At 45.4% G+C, this 17,485-nt stretch overlaps 1 protein-coding gene across 3 annotated transcripts in view; it reads left to right on the forward strand.

The window, feature by feature from the left end:
* Nucleotides 1-17,485, forward strand: part of LOC127566942 (bromodomain adjacent to zinc finger domain protein 2A-like) — a 91,704-nt gene that overhangs the window by 17,009 nt on the left and 57,210 nt on the right. For 2 of the 3 annotated variants that reach the window (XM_052009483.1, XM_052009484.1), the window contains exons 3-4: nucleotides 12,066-12,662; nucleotides 16,668-16,883. In XM_052009483.1, coding sequence (XP_051865443.1) covers nucleotides 12,068-12,662; nucleotides 16,668-16,883 — 811 coding nt within the window. In that variant the 5' untranslated portion in view covers nucleotides 12,066-12,067. Of the gene's footprint in view, nucleotides 1-8,814; nucleotides 8,947-12,065; nucleotides 12,663-16,667; nucleotides 16,884-17,485 lie in introns of all 3 variants that reach the window. The other variant, XM_052009482.1, reaches the window with a different exon arrangement.

Below are 17,485 nucleotides of genomic sequence, written 5' to 3' on the forward strand. Positions count from 1 at the left end.
GTTTTACCTAGTGCTATAGCAGAACTAGTGGAGCCCTGCTGTATTTGGCTGTACAAGAATACTGTACTGTGAGCTGCTGGTAATGACAGTGAATGTTGGGGACTCCTGGTTCAAAGCCGTCTCATGGCAAGGAGTCGACACCAGAGGAGAGGAAGGAGGAAGATTGGGAGGCGAGGCTATTGTGGAATGCTGTACAATCTGTGTGATTAACCCAAACCGAGGGAGTGCCCATGAGGAGGAAAGGGAAATCCTGAAGGCTGTGTCAGTGTCGTGCATCTAACATTACAGATCAACTAAAGGAGGAGTCTGGGAACTGGCTGGAGAACTTGGGGGGAGAGAGAGAGGGAGGGAGGGAGGGAGAGATCTGAATAGTTAAGCATGTGAGTACTTGAGCTGAGGAGTGGTGACATTGGAGTAATGAGGGGGAGGTTGTTTTCCTCGTTCAAACTCAGTGATTCTGCGGCAATAGTTCTCACCCTGACACTAGATCAAAGCGTACAAGATTTCTAACTAAAGCTATCACATTGATATTAGTAGGGCGCCTCTAAAACATCGACCCTCTCTGGTTTGTTAAAGAACCTGTTTCCAACACCTACAGATTTCATGACACTTGTTTGACTTAAACTGATTCTCTTGCTGTTTGTGGCTCTTGGCAAAAATCCAGTACTACCAGCCATAATTAATCACTTGACTACAGATAGTGATAGTGAGAACTTCCGAGTGATTCCTCACTGCACTGCATTCATTCACAAGTTCAGCCGGAGATTAGCGTGACGTCACAGCACTTCGGAATCGGATCAGTTCTGGCAGGAATCACCGAATTTTTAAGAAAATTCCAAATGAGTGGGACCCAAGTGTTTGGTGAGTACATGCACCACCTGGTGCCGTGGTGAACCTTGGGGAACAGGAAGGTTCCAAGTTCACTCACTGCTCGATACGTCTGATCTGATCTGATCTCTGGTCAGAGCCACGTTGAATTGTACTGCGTGGCTCAGGAAGGGGAAAGGGAAAAGGAAGGGGAGGAATCTGAGTCCTGATTCCCATCTCATTAGCTGCTGCAAAAAGTCCACTGACACTCACAACCTGGGTGTATAACGTAAAGGAGGGCCACCCGGCAAGGCTATGGTACCCCAGTGAGCCTCTAAACCTTCACAATAGAGGCAGGGAGTTACGACAAACCCTTTCAAGCATCAGATATTTTTAGTTCCAAGTGCTGAACCTCTGGGGCATTTCTAAATGGAAACTCAGACAGAGATACTTGGCCTGTATAAAGTAGGTCCTCTGCAGCTTGTCGTGATGTTGTCTCTTTAATTATTGACTGCTTGGAGATGTGTTTGCACTCTGAGTCATGGAGGGTGCATTTTCAGTGAGTGGGTGAGGCCACAACAGTCAGATAGATAAATGATCAATCCACCACATACTGGCTTTTGCACTTTGTAGTTGTATATAATTTAAAGAAGCGTTGCAGTTCTGGGAATATCCAGGCATGGGCCACAGAGAGAGCTGTGGTACAAGTTGGAAATCAACTTGTGATCATCCAGGATCTTCCTGGTCGGTGCAGTTCAGTCTGTGTCAAGCCATCAAAAAAATATTCTGAAGTTAATGTTGGAGAAAATACCCAGTGACTTGCAAAAAAGAAGGGAGAGTCATCACATGCTGCTTGCCTGCAGTTTCTGTTCTTTGCACAATGCTGTACTGAATGACCATATCCCTTGAGTCCAGTGGCCCGAGCATTAGAACCCCTGTTTTCATGTTGGCTCCCAGTCTAGTTTTTTAAATTTTGACCTTTGTCTTGAAATCCCTTCAAGTCACAATGCTTCTGATCTCTGGAACCTCCTCCAGCCCTGACAATCCCTCCTTCTCCCACAGCCGAGACCTCTTGAACTTTTCCAGTTCTGACCTCTTGGATCATCCCCATTTCCTGTCGTTCTGCCACTGGCTATCTGGGGCCTGAGCTCTGGGATCCCCTCGCTGAACCCCTCTTGCCTTTCTACAGTAGTACTGTGGTTAAGTTGTCCAAAGTCCATTGGTTCAAAGGAATGAGTTTGAACTCCACCACGGCAGCTGGGGAATATAAATTCAAGTAATTAAATAAATCTGAAATTTAAAAAAATCTGTTGTTAGTAATGATGACCATGAAACCACTGGATTGTTCTAAAAAAACTCACATAGCTCTCTAATATTGTTCAGGGGAGGAAATCTGTTGTCTGTACCTGGTCTGGTCTATTTGTGACTCTAGACCACACCAACGTGGTTGATTCTTAAATGCCTGTTCAGCTTAGGGCAATTAGGGATGGGCAATAAATGCTGGCTAGCCCAGTGACACCCACATCCCATGAGTGAATGCAAAATACCTCTCCCTGCTCCTTTAAGACACTGCTTTAAACTTGGGGTATATTTCCACATTAAAGCTGCTATATAAATGCAAGTTCTTATAGTGGTTGGTAGTAGTGAAGGGCCAGCTCTGACGTTTAACCAGACTAATTCTGTGAAGTAGGCAAACAAATTGTTAAAATGTCAGATAATGTTGCTACAGAATCCTACAAAAATTGAATTCTAAACTGATGGACAGATATTTGAGTGAAATTTCCTAATTTTGTAAAAGAGGAAAAATCTACAGTTTTGTCTCTGTTTTGACTACAATCTCTTTTGTTAGTAATATCTGGTATTTGTAGTTTTTGCAGAATCAAGATCAAACCTGTTTAAGAAAATATGCACTGTGGAATGTTCAGGATGGAGTGTGGTTTGTGTCAACTGAGTAGTTAGTGTGTGTTGTGACGAGACCTGACAGGTTTTAGGACCCAGAGGACACCTCAGCTTGTTGGGATCCACTCATTTCCTCTCTTGGCTGTTTTTATCCTTGACTGATCATGGCTGCAAGGAAACCCGGCCCATGTTTCTCAGCCTCGGCACAAACTGAGATGGATTATCTGTCATGCTTTTTGCTTCAACTGCATTTCAGTAAATCCCTATTTATTCCCTTCACACACAACAGACAGTAAATTTGAACAATCTTCTATGAGGAATTACTCTATGCAGTCCCTCTCCACCTCCCTCAAAGTTCCTGGAATTGTTTCAGTTGTCACAGAGGGGAAATTAATCTGTGGAGTGTCAAACTGCACGCTCCTGGATTATGATATTATTAATTTGGGGGAAAAAATGTTCATTGTTTGAATTCTCTCAAATCCGTGTCACACGGCAGTTCCCTCCCCCAACACTTCCTTAATTAGCAGTGTGAAGTGCACATTTGAATAAAACTTTATTAATGCAATAGTGACAAATCCTCAGATGCTTTTTTGCTTCCCTCCATTACTGACATCTGCTTACAGGCCCGGTGCTATGTTGTTCCCTGCATTGTGCAAAGAGGCTACACTGCTTCCCCCACCCCCATCCCACCACCCATCCTTTATGTCTCCATATTAGCCTTTTGTAATAACCATTTAGTATAACTTCAGTGGCTAGGGAGGGGCACGGTGCAAATGAATAATGTTGTATATTTTAAACTAGGTTTGTTTATCTTTGGCAATTCAGTGCAGCCCCTCCAAAGATGCAGTTTCCCATGTCAAAGAGATGTATTTTACAGATTCAGAAGCCTGCCTGGTGCTCCCCACTGTCCTTGGGCTGACTTTAACTGGCAGTAAAAGAAGAATGCACATTTTAAAGCCTTAAGTGGAGAATTGAGTGTGTTTTGTTTTTCTCTTTATGTGTGGGCTTTTAAATGGGAGGGCTCTTTTCTGCCAGTTAACCCACTTATCTGTAAAGATTTTGGGAATTTCCATTCCTTATGTTGGATTAGCAGGTTTGAGAGTCACTCAATTTGAAGAGTTTAGCCCAATCTTCTCCACCCTCGACTTTCCACCATTTCCTTATTTAACAGAAGTAGGTTTGTCAAAGTCTGGAATCCTTTGGGTGGGGTGAGGCAGTGATGAGGAAGTACCGACCTCTCCTGATGACAATGGGTTGTTGCACTGCCAGGTCATAGAGTCACAGAGTTGTACAGCACAGAAACAGGCCATTCGGCCCAACTTGCCATGCTGACCAAGGTACCCATCTAAGCCAGTCCCATTTGCCTGTGTTTGTCCCATATCTCTCTAAACCTTTTCTATCCACGTACCTGTCCAAGTTTCTTTTAAACATTGTTAACGTACCTCCCTCAACCACTTCCTCTGGCAGCTCGTTCCATATACGGACCACCCTCTGGGTGAAGAAATTGCCTCCCAGGTTCCTGTTAAATCTTTTCCCCCTTCACCTTAGACCTATGCCCTCTAATTTTTCATACCCTTTCCCTGGAAAAACAACCGAGAGTAGTCACCCTATCGATGCCCTTCATGATTTTATACACCTCTATAAGGTCACCCTTCAGTCTCCTACGCTCCAAGTCCTAGCCTGCCCAACCTCTCCCTATAACTCAAGGCCCTCGAGTCCTGGCAATATTCTCGTAATCTTCTTTGCACTTTTTCCAGCTTAATGACGTATCTACACTAGTGTGCGTCAGAGGCGCACAAGCCAGAAAGGCCCGTGTTCTATCGTAGGCTGCTTTCGTGCTCCAGTTTTGGATGGGGTTGGAATGTTGGTGAGGTTTAGCCGCATTGTCTTCAGCACCTCTGCTGGAGAATGGGATAGGGGTGCGTGGAAGAGGGAACCGGAAGGGAAATCCGCCAGAGATCTTGTGACTGATTGTTGTCTTGGAGCCACCCAGTGGAAAGTGCATGCACGTATGTGACTGGTGAGGATGGCAGTCCCACCGCAATGGGACTGCCCTGCTGTTATGCTTCAGGTTTGGCTATGATCCTCTCTGTGGTTACATAACCTTCCAATTCTTAATACCTAGACTCACCCAGGAGGAAGGTAACTTCCAAAGGGTTCCTGTGGAACTGCACCCTCATGCAGTCAATGCCTTCAGGGGAAGAGAGGAGGGAGTAGTAGTTTTAAAATGTCAATAAATGAAACATGAACGAGGCCTGGACTAGTGATCTGAGTCATGAGTGCAGTTCCCACCGTGGCAGCTAAATTCAGTTACTTAAACTAATCTGAAATAAAAAAGCGAGCATCATCATGGTATCAGGCTGTTGTAAAAACCTGTGTGGTTCACTGATGCATCCTTCCCTGGTCCCTGGTTACACATGGCTCCAGCTGCCCTCTGAAACAGCCCCTTGGTTGGAGGACAGTTAATGGCGGGGGGGGGGCCTTAAATGCTGGACTTGCCAGCAATGCCCACATTCCCCTGAGCGAACACATTTTCAAAAAGCCAAGCTTGCCAGCAGCTGCTTTCTCTGAGTGGTTCCAGCTGTAGCTCATTCACAGTCAGGTCTACGAGGAACAGCATAGGAAGTGTTGGGGTAAGGGGCCAAAGGGTGGCTTTGTGCGGGATACTTACACTCTGCACTGATCAGCAAAGAGATCCAGGCACGGCTGTGTAAAGTCTGTGAGGATTAACTTGATGTTTATCACCAGCACATGTTATCTCAAGCTTATAACCAGAGATGCCGCAAATATCTTGTGTAAAATGAGCCAATTAGATTAACTGGTTCACCCAGTGATTGAAAAATTGTGAGGATCTTGGAGAAATGAAAGTCTGGTAGAGTCACAGAGCACAGAAACAGGCCCTTCAACCCACTGAGTCTGCCGTACTGACCATCAACCACCCATTTACACTTATCCCTCCAATCTCTCTTTTCCTGTGATGGTGAATGTAACGTGGCACAGGGACCCAGGTTTGGCCTTTGATCAGTGGCCCCTGTTTCCCAGGATCAGGAGGGCTAAAAGCAGCTTGGGGTTGACATCCAACTTGCTGCCGATTGAGTCTGTGGTGTGTTCAGCTGAGGACAAACTTGGGCTCGGGTGTTAACTGCTGCACACTCAAGTAGATTACTCACTGGTGAACAAGGCAAATAGCCGTTCAAGCAAGGCAGGTGGGATTGCTAACAATGTTCTGTGCCTGTGCACTTTATGCAACCAGCAATGACTTGCATTTATATAGTGCCTTTACTACAACAAAGCAATCCATGGGATAAATATCAGCACTGAGTCACATAACAAGGAATTAGAGGAGATGAGCAAAAGCTGGGTCAAAAAAGCAGGCTTCAAGGAGAGATTTAAAGGAGAAAATAGTATATTAAGAGCCTTTTTTTTTCCTTTCTAGTAACTGATCTCATCTAAATGTGTGGGTTTAGTGCTGCTAGTTTCTTGCTTAGCTGTGTTGAAGGCTTCAAAATCTATTGATTTCTGGTAACTCCAAGGGAAAATGTAACATTGTCTCCAGTCCCCACATCTCCCTCTACACCATCTTTTGGGACTGCCACAGTGTTAGTGATCCATACTAAGAAGAACCTTCATGGAAAATGCTGCTCGCCCATATGTGGGGAAGCACAGCCCTCCTGGGGCATGTTTTGGGGGAGTATTTTGACCTGAATAACACCCCAGGAGGCAATGCTGGTGATTAGAGATTAGAGATGGTGGAGGTGGTTTCAGACAGTGAATTCAAAGTGTAACACAAGGTTTGCACAATTAGCACGTTGCTGTGTCGATGCAGTGTCATAAGGCAAGGGAAGCGGCCTACTGATCAGCAGCAAATTCACAGCTCCAGAAACTCCACTGGTGGATGCTGCATTAACCTCAAACCATCCAGTCTTTCTCTCTCTCCCACACCACCTTCCCCCACTTTATCACCATTAAGCAGCACATCCTGATTTTGTTTGAAGTCAACAAGATGCCTCAATAGATAATTCAAGCGTTCTCAGGGACCCTGCTCCTGACCAGTATGCAGTATTTTGCCGGAGGCGTGCTTGTGTTGCTCAAGAGCACCATGAGCATACCTTGGACTAGTGGTTCCCAAGCTTTCTTCATTAAAGCTCCACTTGTTAAAATACCCTCACCTCCCCAGCAGTGAAAGTCTGATGATGTCACGGGGCACTTTTGAGGAGTTAGGACGCTCCTGAGGATGATTGGGTTCAGTGTGCCAACTTCTTGTTTGGTGAACTAAGTTGTCTCAGTGTTGTTAAAGCTGCACGGGGCCCTTCCCCTTCCATCCCGTCGCCGCGTTGATGGGGACCGTTGGCCTGGAGAGCTCACCAGCATTCTTTGCTGAGGTTCTTCAGTAAGATTCAGAGCCTCCGGGCAGCGAGGGTTGGGGTTAAGATTAGGGCAGGGAAGAAGAGGAGGGGAGAGAGAAAAAGGAACAAGAAAATATTCCCCTGGGGTAGTCTGTTCATCAGCAAATTTCATGCTGCTTAATGTGGGTACTGATCACAACAGACCTTGGGTACGAATGGTATCATCATGCAGTTACAAGTTGTGAATTACTGCAGTTCAGGCCAACTTCAACACAACAGGAAATACGGTATGTAATTTCCAGATCTATATTTTACGATGAATGATAATTACCCTATATGGTCGGTGGGACCCAGAACTCCCAGAGCCACCATTAGCAGCAACTAGCAAACACATAGGCCCGTCAGTGTTTTCTTTACAAATCAAACAAAACTGATTTGACATTCCCTCAAAAAGTAATTCAGCACTTCTGATTTTACCCAGTGATTTTACAAATAAATGTTCCAAGACTATAATGAGTTTCAACGACTCAATCCAGGATTGGAAATTGTAGAGGTGGAAGGGGTTGTGGTTCCTAGACTAAAACTATAAAAGTAATTCTTGGGATGTGGGTGTTACTGGCAAGGCCAGCATTTACTGCCCCTCACTATTGGTCTTGAGAGGTGGGGACTGGTGAGCCACCACCTTGATCCATCACAGTCCGTGTGGTGAAGGTGCTCCCACAGTGCGGGTGGGGTGGGGGTGGAATTCCAAGATTTGGACCCAGTAATGAAGGACCGCTGGTTTATTTCCAAGTCAGGATGATGGGCGACTTGGAGGGGAACCCGGAGGGATGGTGTTCCCATGTGCCTGCTGTTCTTGTCCTTGGTGGTAGAGAGTGTGGGTTTAGGAGGTGCCATTGGAGCAGCCTGATCGAGTAATTGAGCATCGTGTAAATGGTACATATTTTCGCCAGGGTGTGTCGCTGGTGGAGGCAGTGAGTGTTTATGGTAGTGGATGGGCTGCTTTGTCGCTTGAGTATTGGAGCTGCACTCATGCAGGCAAGGGTATTCCATAACACTTCTGCCATACCTTGTGGATGGTAGGGACAGATCTATTACACAACTGTTTGGCCCCATTGTTTTTTTACTTGGGATGAATTCCTTGGGATGAATTGATTTGGTTGGCACCTGAGCTGGAGGAGATCTTGAAGAGGCTGGTGGCTATGTGGGTCCACGCACAAACAGAAGTGTCACACAGTCATACACATTCGGCCCATGTTGACCATCAAGTACTGAGTGGATTACAGCCAGCAGCATGAACCTTGTCCCATTTGTTCCCTCCTTATCCCAAGGGTACCCGCTGAGCATTTCCAGCATTCTCTGTCCTTTTATTTCTAATCCCTGCGTAGGCTGGAACAGAGATGCAGAGGAGTAAGTAGAGGGCAGTTTTATCCTGAACCCTCCTGGTACCACACTGCCGCTTGCTGGTCTTATTGCACTCCTCGGACAGATGGACACTGCGTTCTGCTTCCTTGTGAAATCCAGCAGTGCATCCTGAAATCAACATCAACTACTGAGGCACCTATTGATCCATACATGAAAGTATCTGGCTTCACATACCAAGCCATTCACACTGCCCAACTTAGCAAGGTCGTATCCCATCACAAGAAGGGAATGTGGAAGGTTTTCCTTTGGATTTTCGTTGCCCTGGAATCCACCTTGCAGGACGGATTTGCCTGACTGACACATCTCCATTTTGTTTCCTGTCTCTTTACATTTCCAGATATGGAGGATCAGCTCCATTTTGCTTGTTGCACGTTGACACCTGATGCTGCCGACCTTAGTCCTTCACCTTATCAGGAAGATGGCCTGCAGACTAATGAGAGCACAGTGACCTCGGCTCAGCTGGGCAGAGGTGAGGGCAGAGGCTGGGCTGGAGTTTCTCGTCTATGCTCTGCCCAACCCTGGGCTGTGGCTACTGTGGGCTGAGGTTATCCTTCGTCCTGGTCGATGAAGTCAGGGACGGGCTGGTGCTGAGGGACAGGGAGGCACATTTCTACAGACAGCAGTGAGCTCTGTTTCCGGGTCGAGCACCCCTCCCAGGCACACTTACAAACACTGATCGCACGCCAGCTAAGTGCCAGAGAGGGGTGGAAATCTGACGGGTTTTATTCCTCCCTGGACTGCATGGAATTCCTTTGTCCCTACTGCCTTTGGCTGAGTTCACTTGAAGCTCGATGACCAGGGTCTGGAGGGGCTCTGTTTGGAGGAACAGAAGAGTTGAAGGCCTCTGTTGTGGGTTATAGCTTGTTGAGTAGAAAGTCTTCTCTCACAGTGTCTGAGTTAAATGAGGAAATGTGGTAAGCCTTCATGTGAATCGCGGGATAAGGTAGATGGGGTTAGTTTAGATTGGCATTGTGGTCAGCACAGACATGGTGGGCTGAAGGGCCATATTCCAACACAGTTCCTGTGTTGTACCGTTCCATGTTCTATATTTAGTGAGCCACTAAATTGACAATATCCCTCAAAAGTGGGGAATTGAGTGCAGATGGGAAGCTGGCAGGTTGCCTGCTTGTGAGGACCAATTGGAGGTCAGGCCTCAATAGTATTCCTCTGGGCAGCTACCTGTCTGAAATGCCTCTCTACAGACAGCCTGTGAAGACCAGGCCACTGTTCAGGTTTGTTCTGGGCAATGGCCTTACGAGAACTTTTCCAGGGTGATGGTGGGGAGTTGGGAAGCAAAGACTGGGTTGGCATCACTTTGTGGGGCTTGAAGAAACTTCCTACTTCGCCCTACAACGATATGGTTACACCTTAAGCGACAGGGCCTCCACTAATTGTCCACGGGGCTTCACTGAGCACATTGCTAAAATGGCATTGGCTTTCAATGACCCCATTTACATTTAGTCAAGAGATTGCTTCTTGAGTCAACCAGGGGATATGAAAGAAGTTCAAGAAGGCAGCTCACCACCACCTTCTCAAGGGCAATAAGGCACAGGTGATAATAAAATGAATAAAAACACTGGCTGCTTCTCCAATCTCGAGAAAGACTGACAAAGAGAGCTGAGTCACCCTCTGTTTTGCCACCCACGGCAGAAGCTCTGGAGGGAAATGTTTGCAGTGACAACGTTTACTGCAAGTTTCTGCCATTGAATTTTCAGTTCCCTGCACGTACTCAGGCACCTGGTGGTTCCTGTCAACGGGAGCGCAGCACAGGGCAGCTTTAAAGGCAGCCTTTTCCAGAATAATTGGTTAGTGGCATTTTTTCTCTCGGGAAGATGGAGTGATGATTAATTTATTTTTCTTGATTGTGCAGGTAAATCAGCTCAACTGCATGACGGTGTAAATTGTGTGACAAAGCAGGTTTGGCACACAGCTTACCCCACCGAGCCCCTTTAGGAACCATTGCCAGCAGCTGATAGATGGTTGGTGGTTTTGGTTGGGAGAGTGACTCAATGCTGGTGTGATTTGTGATCTGAGGACAACAATTCTTTTCTGATCAGGTCTGATGAGCACGCTATTGATCATCATTCTTATCTGCTTGGAGAGTGCTACAACTGCATCGTTGACCCTTGACCCTATTCCCCCTAAACTGCTGGTTACAGTCAATGTCCTTGTAAATTACCAGCCTGCCTTCAGGCTCCCGCTAGTTCTTGAACATATTACCTCCCTAAATCTGCACCCACCTTTCAATCTCCTTTCGGTCAGGTTTCCACCAGTGACCCAGCACTGGAGAACCTCCTTCTGTTCTCTGTCCTTCCTTGTCCACTTAAGGCCTCTCTGCAGCCTTTGGTGTGACCAGCAGCGCCAACCTTTGCCTCTCCTCTGTTGCTCAGTCCGTCGTTTTCTGCTGCTGGTGACAGTTCTTAACGGGACATGCTGGCGAAACATTATACGATCACTTGCACTAGTCAGGGCAAAAGGTGAATCTGTTGTGCAGTCTGGATCCAGTTGTAGCTTGAGATTCTCTGCCTGTGCTTCTCTTTCCACTCTTGTACTGTTATCTGCAGAATTCCCCAAGGCTCTGTCTTTGGCTCTCTCCACCCCTCCAGTCAATCACCTTCACCTAAATCCTCCATCCCCAGTGACATCATCCACTGGGTGTCAGGTTTCAGACTCTATGCCCCATGGCCTGTTGGTCGTAACTCCAGTTGACCTTCTCCAGTTCCACAAGCAGTCCCCAGAAACCTGTTCCTCTGCCTGCTTGTGCATCGCATCTTGCCTTTGGATGCCTTTGTATTTCCATTGGAAAATTGGCTACAGGCAGCTTATCCCCCACACTTCAGAACAGTCTCTTTAAGTGTCTCCTCCTTTCTTGGTCTCCTTTGACCAAGGTTCCAATGTCTCCTGGTCTGCCTCAGCATGCAGTTTTCTCTGATTATCCCTATGTAAGACATCTTGGGGCAATTTTCTGTGTTAGCAATTTTCTATGTTATGCAATTGCAAATTGTTGTCATTCCCTCAAGCAATACCAACAGCAGTAGCTGCCTATTTTAGCCAACTTCTGCAAATCACAGAGGCAATCAACTGTTGGGATCCATGTTTAGTTTAGGCTCTCTGCCTGTAATAGCTTGAGCAAAAATGAACCAGTTTTTTTTAACATAAATCAGCCACGTCTTTGAACAGGTTGTGCGTTGGGTATTATGTTCTATTGGAACTGGAGATCACTCAAGGAAATGCATTATAGGGTAGCACAGTGGCGCAGCTGGTAGAGCTCCTGCCTCACGGCGCCACCGTGTCACTGGTTCGATCCTGACCTCTGGTGCTGTTTGCGTGGAGTGTGCACGTTCTCCCTGTGACCACATGGGTTTCCCCTGGGTGCTCCGGTTTCCTCCCACATCCCATAGACGTGCAGGTAGGTTAATTGGCCACTGTAAATTGTCTGTGTGTGTGTGGGTGGTACAATTGAGGAGTGGGGATAGTTGGTGGGAGAATGGCGTTGCTCTCTGGGCCGCATAGGCTCAGTGGGCTGAATGACCTCCTCCTATGTCTGTGAATTTACATTAACACCTTTTTCCTCTCTGTGTACTCCAGCTATGAACAGCGAGCTTGATGTTAAGGGGGTGACTCTTGACTCGGGAGCCACTACGTCTGAGGCCTTTTCTCCAACACCACCACTGAATGTTGAGGTGGCAAGAAGCTCTCACCCCAACTCAATGAGCGGGTATGACTTTTACTGGGACTGCGGACAGTACCAGGCCACAAACGCGGACATCCTCAAAGAGAAGGTGCTGCTCTCCCAGCTGCCATCTCAAGGACAGCACCAGCCAAATGGCCCTTTTGAAGCTGCTATCAAAGATATCCCAATCGAGCCTTCTTCCATACCCAAAGCACTGAAGCTGTATGATGACAGGACTAACAGTTCCGGGAGTTTGGATTTTGATCCCTACAACTTGTGTTCTCCTCAGAAAATTCATTTTGACATGGTCCACGCAACGCCATCTTTCTCCCCAAGCCCCGAGCTGACGCGGATTATGGTTGAAGAAGTTCACTCCTTCCCTTATCCCTTTGATCACCAGTATGGACAATGCAACTCACAGCCACACTTAGTGGAGCTAGAGGAAGCCGACCTGGATCTCTTCTGTGGCAAGGAGTACGAAGACGTCGTGGGGATACTGAATAAAGAGTCAGGTACGGTTTATGTGGAGGGAAAGGCAGCTGCGAGCTAAGTGGTAACAGTGGCATAGTGGAGTAATGATGTGAGACATAAGTTCAAATCCCACCATGGCAGCTAGAAGCAGGTATCGGTTTAATTAATTGCATTAAATGGAACTTTCTTTTCCACTTACACGATGTCACTGGCAACACCAGGATTTATTGTCCATCCAGAATTGTCCCTGAGTTGAAGAGGCAGGTAAGAGTTAATCACATTGCTGTGGGCCTTGACCCACATTTAGGCCAGACCGGGTCAGGTTGACAGATTTCCTTCCCTAAAGGACATTGTGAACCAGATGCTTTTGTTTTATAATCTAGTAGTTTCACAATGATTATTACTGAAGCTATTTTTTTTAAATCCAGTTTTTTTTGTTATTAATTACTTGAATTTAAATTCCCCAGCTCCCACGGTGGGATTCAAACCCGCCTCAGACTCAGTCATTCAGAAATATGGTGCTAGTCCAGTAACATAACCACTGTGTAACCCTAATATTAATTAATAAGCTAGTATGAATAATGATGACCATGAAGCTACCAGATTATTGTGTAAACTCACTAATGTCCTTCAGAGGAGGAAATCTGTCCTCTTTGCCTGGTATGAGTCTATATATAACTTTAGACCCACTACACTGACTCTTAATTGCCAGCTACTTGGTGTATCAGATCACCATATCAAAGCATAAAAGGACTGTAGCAGTTCAGCAAGGCAGCTCCTTGTAACCTTCTTTCATGGAGCAATTAGGCAAAGGCATCAATGTACACATCCTATAAACAGGGAAAATCATTCCTACATCAATCTACCCATCCCACTTCAAGTTGTCTTAGTTGGTCAATGCACTGAGACTCGGAGGATTTGTTTGATTGTATTCTTTGCAATTTTACCCACTTAAGGGAAACCTGCTCATGCCCCGAGGGAACCTCCCTCTGCCTATTTAGGAAGTGCGGTCTGTTGAGGATTCCCTCCTGATATTTTCCTGCTACAAGCACTGGGCTTCTTCTCATAGAGACAGCTAGCAAATCAGTGAGAGAGGAAGCAAGGGTGTGAGAAATTATTCTTGACAGATAACCACTTGGAAGCCAGAAAATGGAAACAGAGTGCCAATAGAATTTTGGAGTTAATATAATACTCTATTTTTCTATGCTTTTTGTTAAACATTTTGAGCATTTTGCCCCAAAGAGAAAAGAAAATCTTTTAGATACTGAAAGCTTAACCATTTCAGTTGTTTCACTTCTGTGGAGCCTCACTTCAAGTTTCAGACTCGCACGTTAAAAAAAGTAACGAGAAACGCCGAAAGTCATCTGGAAGCATAATGCTAAACCCGATATGTCTGCAGCATCTCTGGCTGACCTCTCCAGGTCTTACAAGATCGAAAGCATTTAAACTTTATAATCATGAAGGCACATCTAGATTTAACAGAACAATAACATAATGTGCTTTACCTGGTATAATTTTCTTGTGCTTTTAAAACATAACATCCTTTAACTTCCCACAAGTTATTTGCCAGTTTAAGTATCAAAAATTGGCCATAACACTTGAGATGCCATGCTGAAAGGCAAATTGCTATGTTTAAACATTTTAAAAATAAAAGTTAGACTTTAGGATGGTTTGACCTCCAAAGAGCAATTACCCCTTAGTTGCCCCAAGGATCAGTGTTGCCAAGTCTATCAACAGTAAGCAGAATGGGGCTTGTTTTTTTATTTAAGAGTTTTAAAAAATTTTTTTGAATTGCCCTTTGGCTTTTGTTTTGGGTCTGTTTTATTCAGAAGTCATAAAGGCAGGGAGGAGGGGTGGGGGTAGGACAGCATTCTGACAATCACTCAGCTGTTCTGCTGTCAGTCAGGCATTTTCAGTTGTAAAGAGTGGAGCTTCAGGCACCTGTCACCTGGAAGCCATTTTGAAGGTAAGCAGCTACTTTTGGGCTTGTTTTGGACAGCAGTGCTGCTCACTTACCTTGTAAGAAGGCTGAGAGTGGAACAGAAAATACCCTTTTTCAACTTGTAAAAGTGTATTGATCTGCACTTTATCAGCAGAATAATCCACTGTATGTTGCATATAAACTTGCACCTAATGTGGAACAGACAAAACTTATAAGTAAAAAGTTACATGGTGGTTTGTGAACATCCAGTCTGGTTGTCAGGCATTAAAACATACTGACGCAAGCATCTCAGAACCTTCTTTTGAGAAATAGACCACACCCTGGAAGGGAATTGTTACTATTAACATCAACACTGACCATTTACAGTGCACTGTAGAACATGTAGTGCGTAATTTCCCACACGGACAAGGTACCAATTGAGTAAATGAGTGAAGTGATAGATATCAGAGCAAACAGTAGGAGTGAGCGATAAAGGAAGGAAAGAGCAGAGACTTGCAAAGAAATGCAGTCAGTCTGAGTCTTATGGAGAGATTCAGAGATAACTGGAGTGAGTAGGTGCAGTACTAACAATGTATGCACAAGCAGACTTATTATAGATCTCACATAGTCTGACAGTGTTCTGTGCTTCTGAGCAATGCTCTGAAACCGGCAAGTTTAGCCCAGTGGTCAGGGTTCCTTCACCAAATGCCTCATCTGGTGCTTACTTAACAGCAGTTGCACTGTGTGACATTAATGGGAGACAGCTCCCCTTTCAGAAAGTAATAGGGAGTTAGGCAGGTAACCTGGATATTGATTTCGAGCCTGAAATTTACAAGGAAATCCAACTGCTTGATTGTAGCACTCTGCAAGTAGCTACATTCAAGTAAGATTCCCCATAAAATGCAGTGGCTTTAAAGGGATAGGATAGAATAGTCATCAGACACAATAACTGCCTCTAAGCCAGAACAATGGAAAAAGAGACATAAAAAATTAACGAGCATTATATCCATTAATAAAATGTTATATAATAAGTAGAAGTGTGTTATCCCCAACAATAATCAATATTAATATTATTGATTAATATTAATGGAAGGCAGACCTACAATAACAGGAGAGATTTTCTGGAATCAAGAAAACCTACATGATGCCGTACGTATTTATCAAAATGGCTTTATTAGTTTGAGGGAAATGTAACTACAGTGTGGTATACCACAGGCAGGAAATAGTGCCCTTTGCAATCACCGGAACTGCTCACCAGAGACTTTCATTTTTCATTTTGAGTGGTGCAGAACATGATGGGGTGAGGAGAGGAGGGGAAGGGCAGGCAGGAAGGCAGGGTGGATGGTGAGAACACACAGTACAGACTTAAAGTTAAGGACACTGCACCACTGCATCCCAATAAAACCAGAAAGGGGACTGAATAATGGGACTGAAAAGGGACTGAAAACCAGAATAAAACCAAAATAGACTGCAGGTCTGTTGAAATCTCTAGAACAGAGAGTACACTTTAGCATTTCAGGAATTGACAGTAGCCAGAAAGGATGTGGGGAAAGGGCAGGGGATATGCGATTAAACTAGACTGTTGCAGGTAAAGGGCTGGCACCAGCATGATTGGCTGAATGACTGCTTTTATTTGTTACACAGATAGAAATTATAGCAATTACATAACAAGCTTAATGCCATCAAGTTGGTGGGGTGGGAGGGAAGCGTCAGGACGAAGAGAGTGTTGGGGAAGAACTGGAGACATTGAGATGGGTCATTGCAGGTTGTGTGAAAAGCATGCCTCTTATGGATGTGAGCTGGCCGCACCAAACTTAGTCTTTCAATATGTTTACTGAAGAAAGGTCAACATCCATTGAGAGTAGTGCCAGGGTTAATTGCTGATAGGTAATACCCAATCAATTTTTCTGTGTGGTATAAATGACCTTCCAACCTTTTTATATTTACAAAGTTGAAAGAAACTGTTGGAAAGGTACTGTTTGCATTCCACACCTCCCTCTCTATCCACCACCCCCCACCCCAACCCAGACCACCACCACAGCAGAGTTTAATGGTCTTGATCTCAATTACACCGATGTGTTGTTAGGAATTTAAAAAGATTAGAGAACGTTTGTTTATTTTACAGAGAGCAGGGAGAGTTGCGACAACGATGTTAGTGGCTGCATCGAGCCAAAGACCGAGGAACTGAAAGTGGACACAAGCCAGGACATCCCCACCCATATATTCTTCAGTTATGATGGCAACCAGTCTCTCGAGAACTCTCTAAACTTCAACGTTCCGCTGAAGGAAATTCCCCACGACCCAGCCTTGGTGGAGCCGTCTACCTCATCACATCACATGGGTAATTCATCCTTGCACCACACAGCATCACTTTAATTCAAGGCAGTTTTTTTGGTGCTGCAGCCTCACCTTTGACTGAATGCCTTTCCCCCTGCACTGTTGATTTTCACATATACTTATCCACTACTAATCCTTGTTGGAGCAGATCCACCTACCAATCAGTCAGTGAGAGACTGATCATAGCGATGTTATTTCTCTGTCCCTTGCCTCTGCAACAAGTGTTGGCAGCCTTTGGTGTTGGGGGTGAAGGACTGGCATGTCATGTGCAATTGGAAGCAGGGAATGTGGAGAGAGAGCACATATTCCCCAATGGATGGTGATCAGGATCGAGGGCTCTGAGATCCCCAACCCTCCTAATCTGGTGCACTGCAACTCTGCAGCAACCAGGCTTGTGCCCTGTGTCTGTTAGAATAAGTGTAGTGTAATTGTTGCTGAGGTAAGACCTCAACAATTTTTCTATGAGCTGCCTGAAATTGACCAGCTCAACATAGGCTGCAGACTGAGCCCCAGGAACCTGTGTATCGATCCTGGAGCTTTTCAGGTTTATAAGTAGCCCAGTATTAAGCCTCATAGTGCAACTAGCCTGCAAATGTCTTTGCAGAC

This window comes from Pristis pectinata, chromosome X (genome assembly GCF_009764475.1).
Source record: "Pristis pectinata isolate sPriPec2 chromosome X, sPriPec2.1.pri, whole genome shotgun sequence".
Taxonomy (NCBI): domain Eukaryota; kingdom Metazoa; phylum Chordata; class Chondrichthyes; order Rhinopristiformes; family Pristidae; genus Pristis; species Pristis pectinata.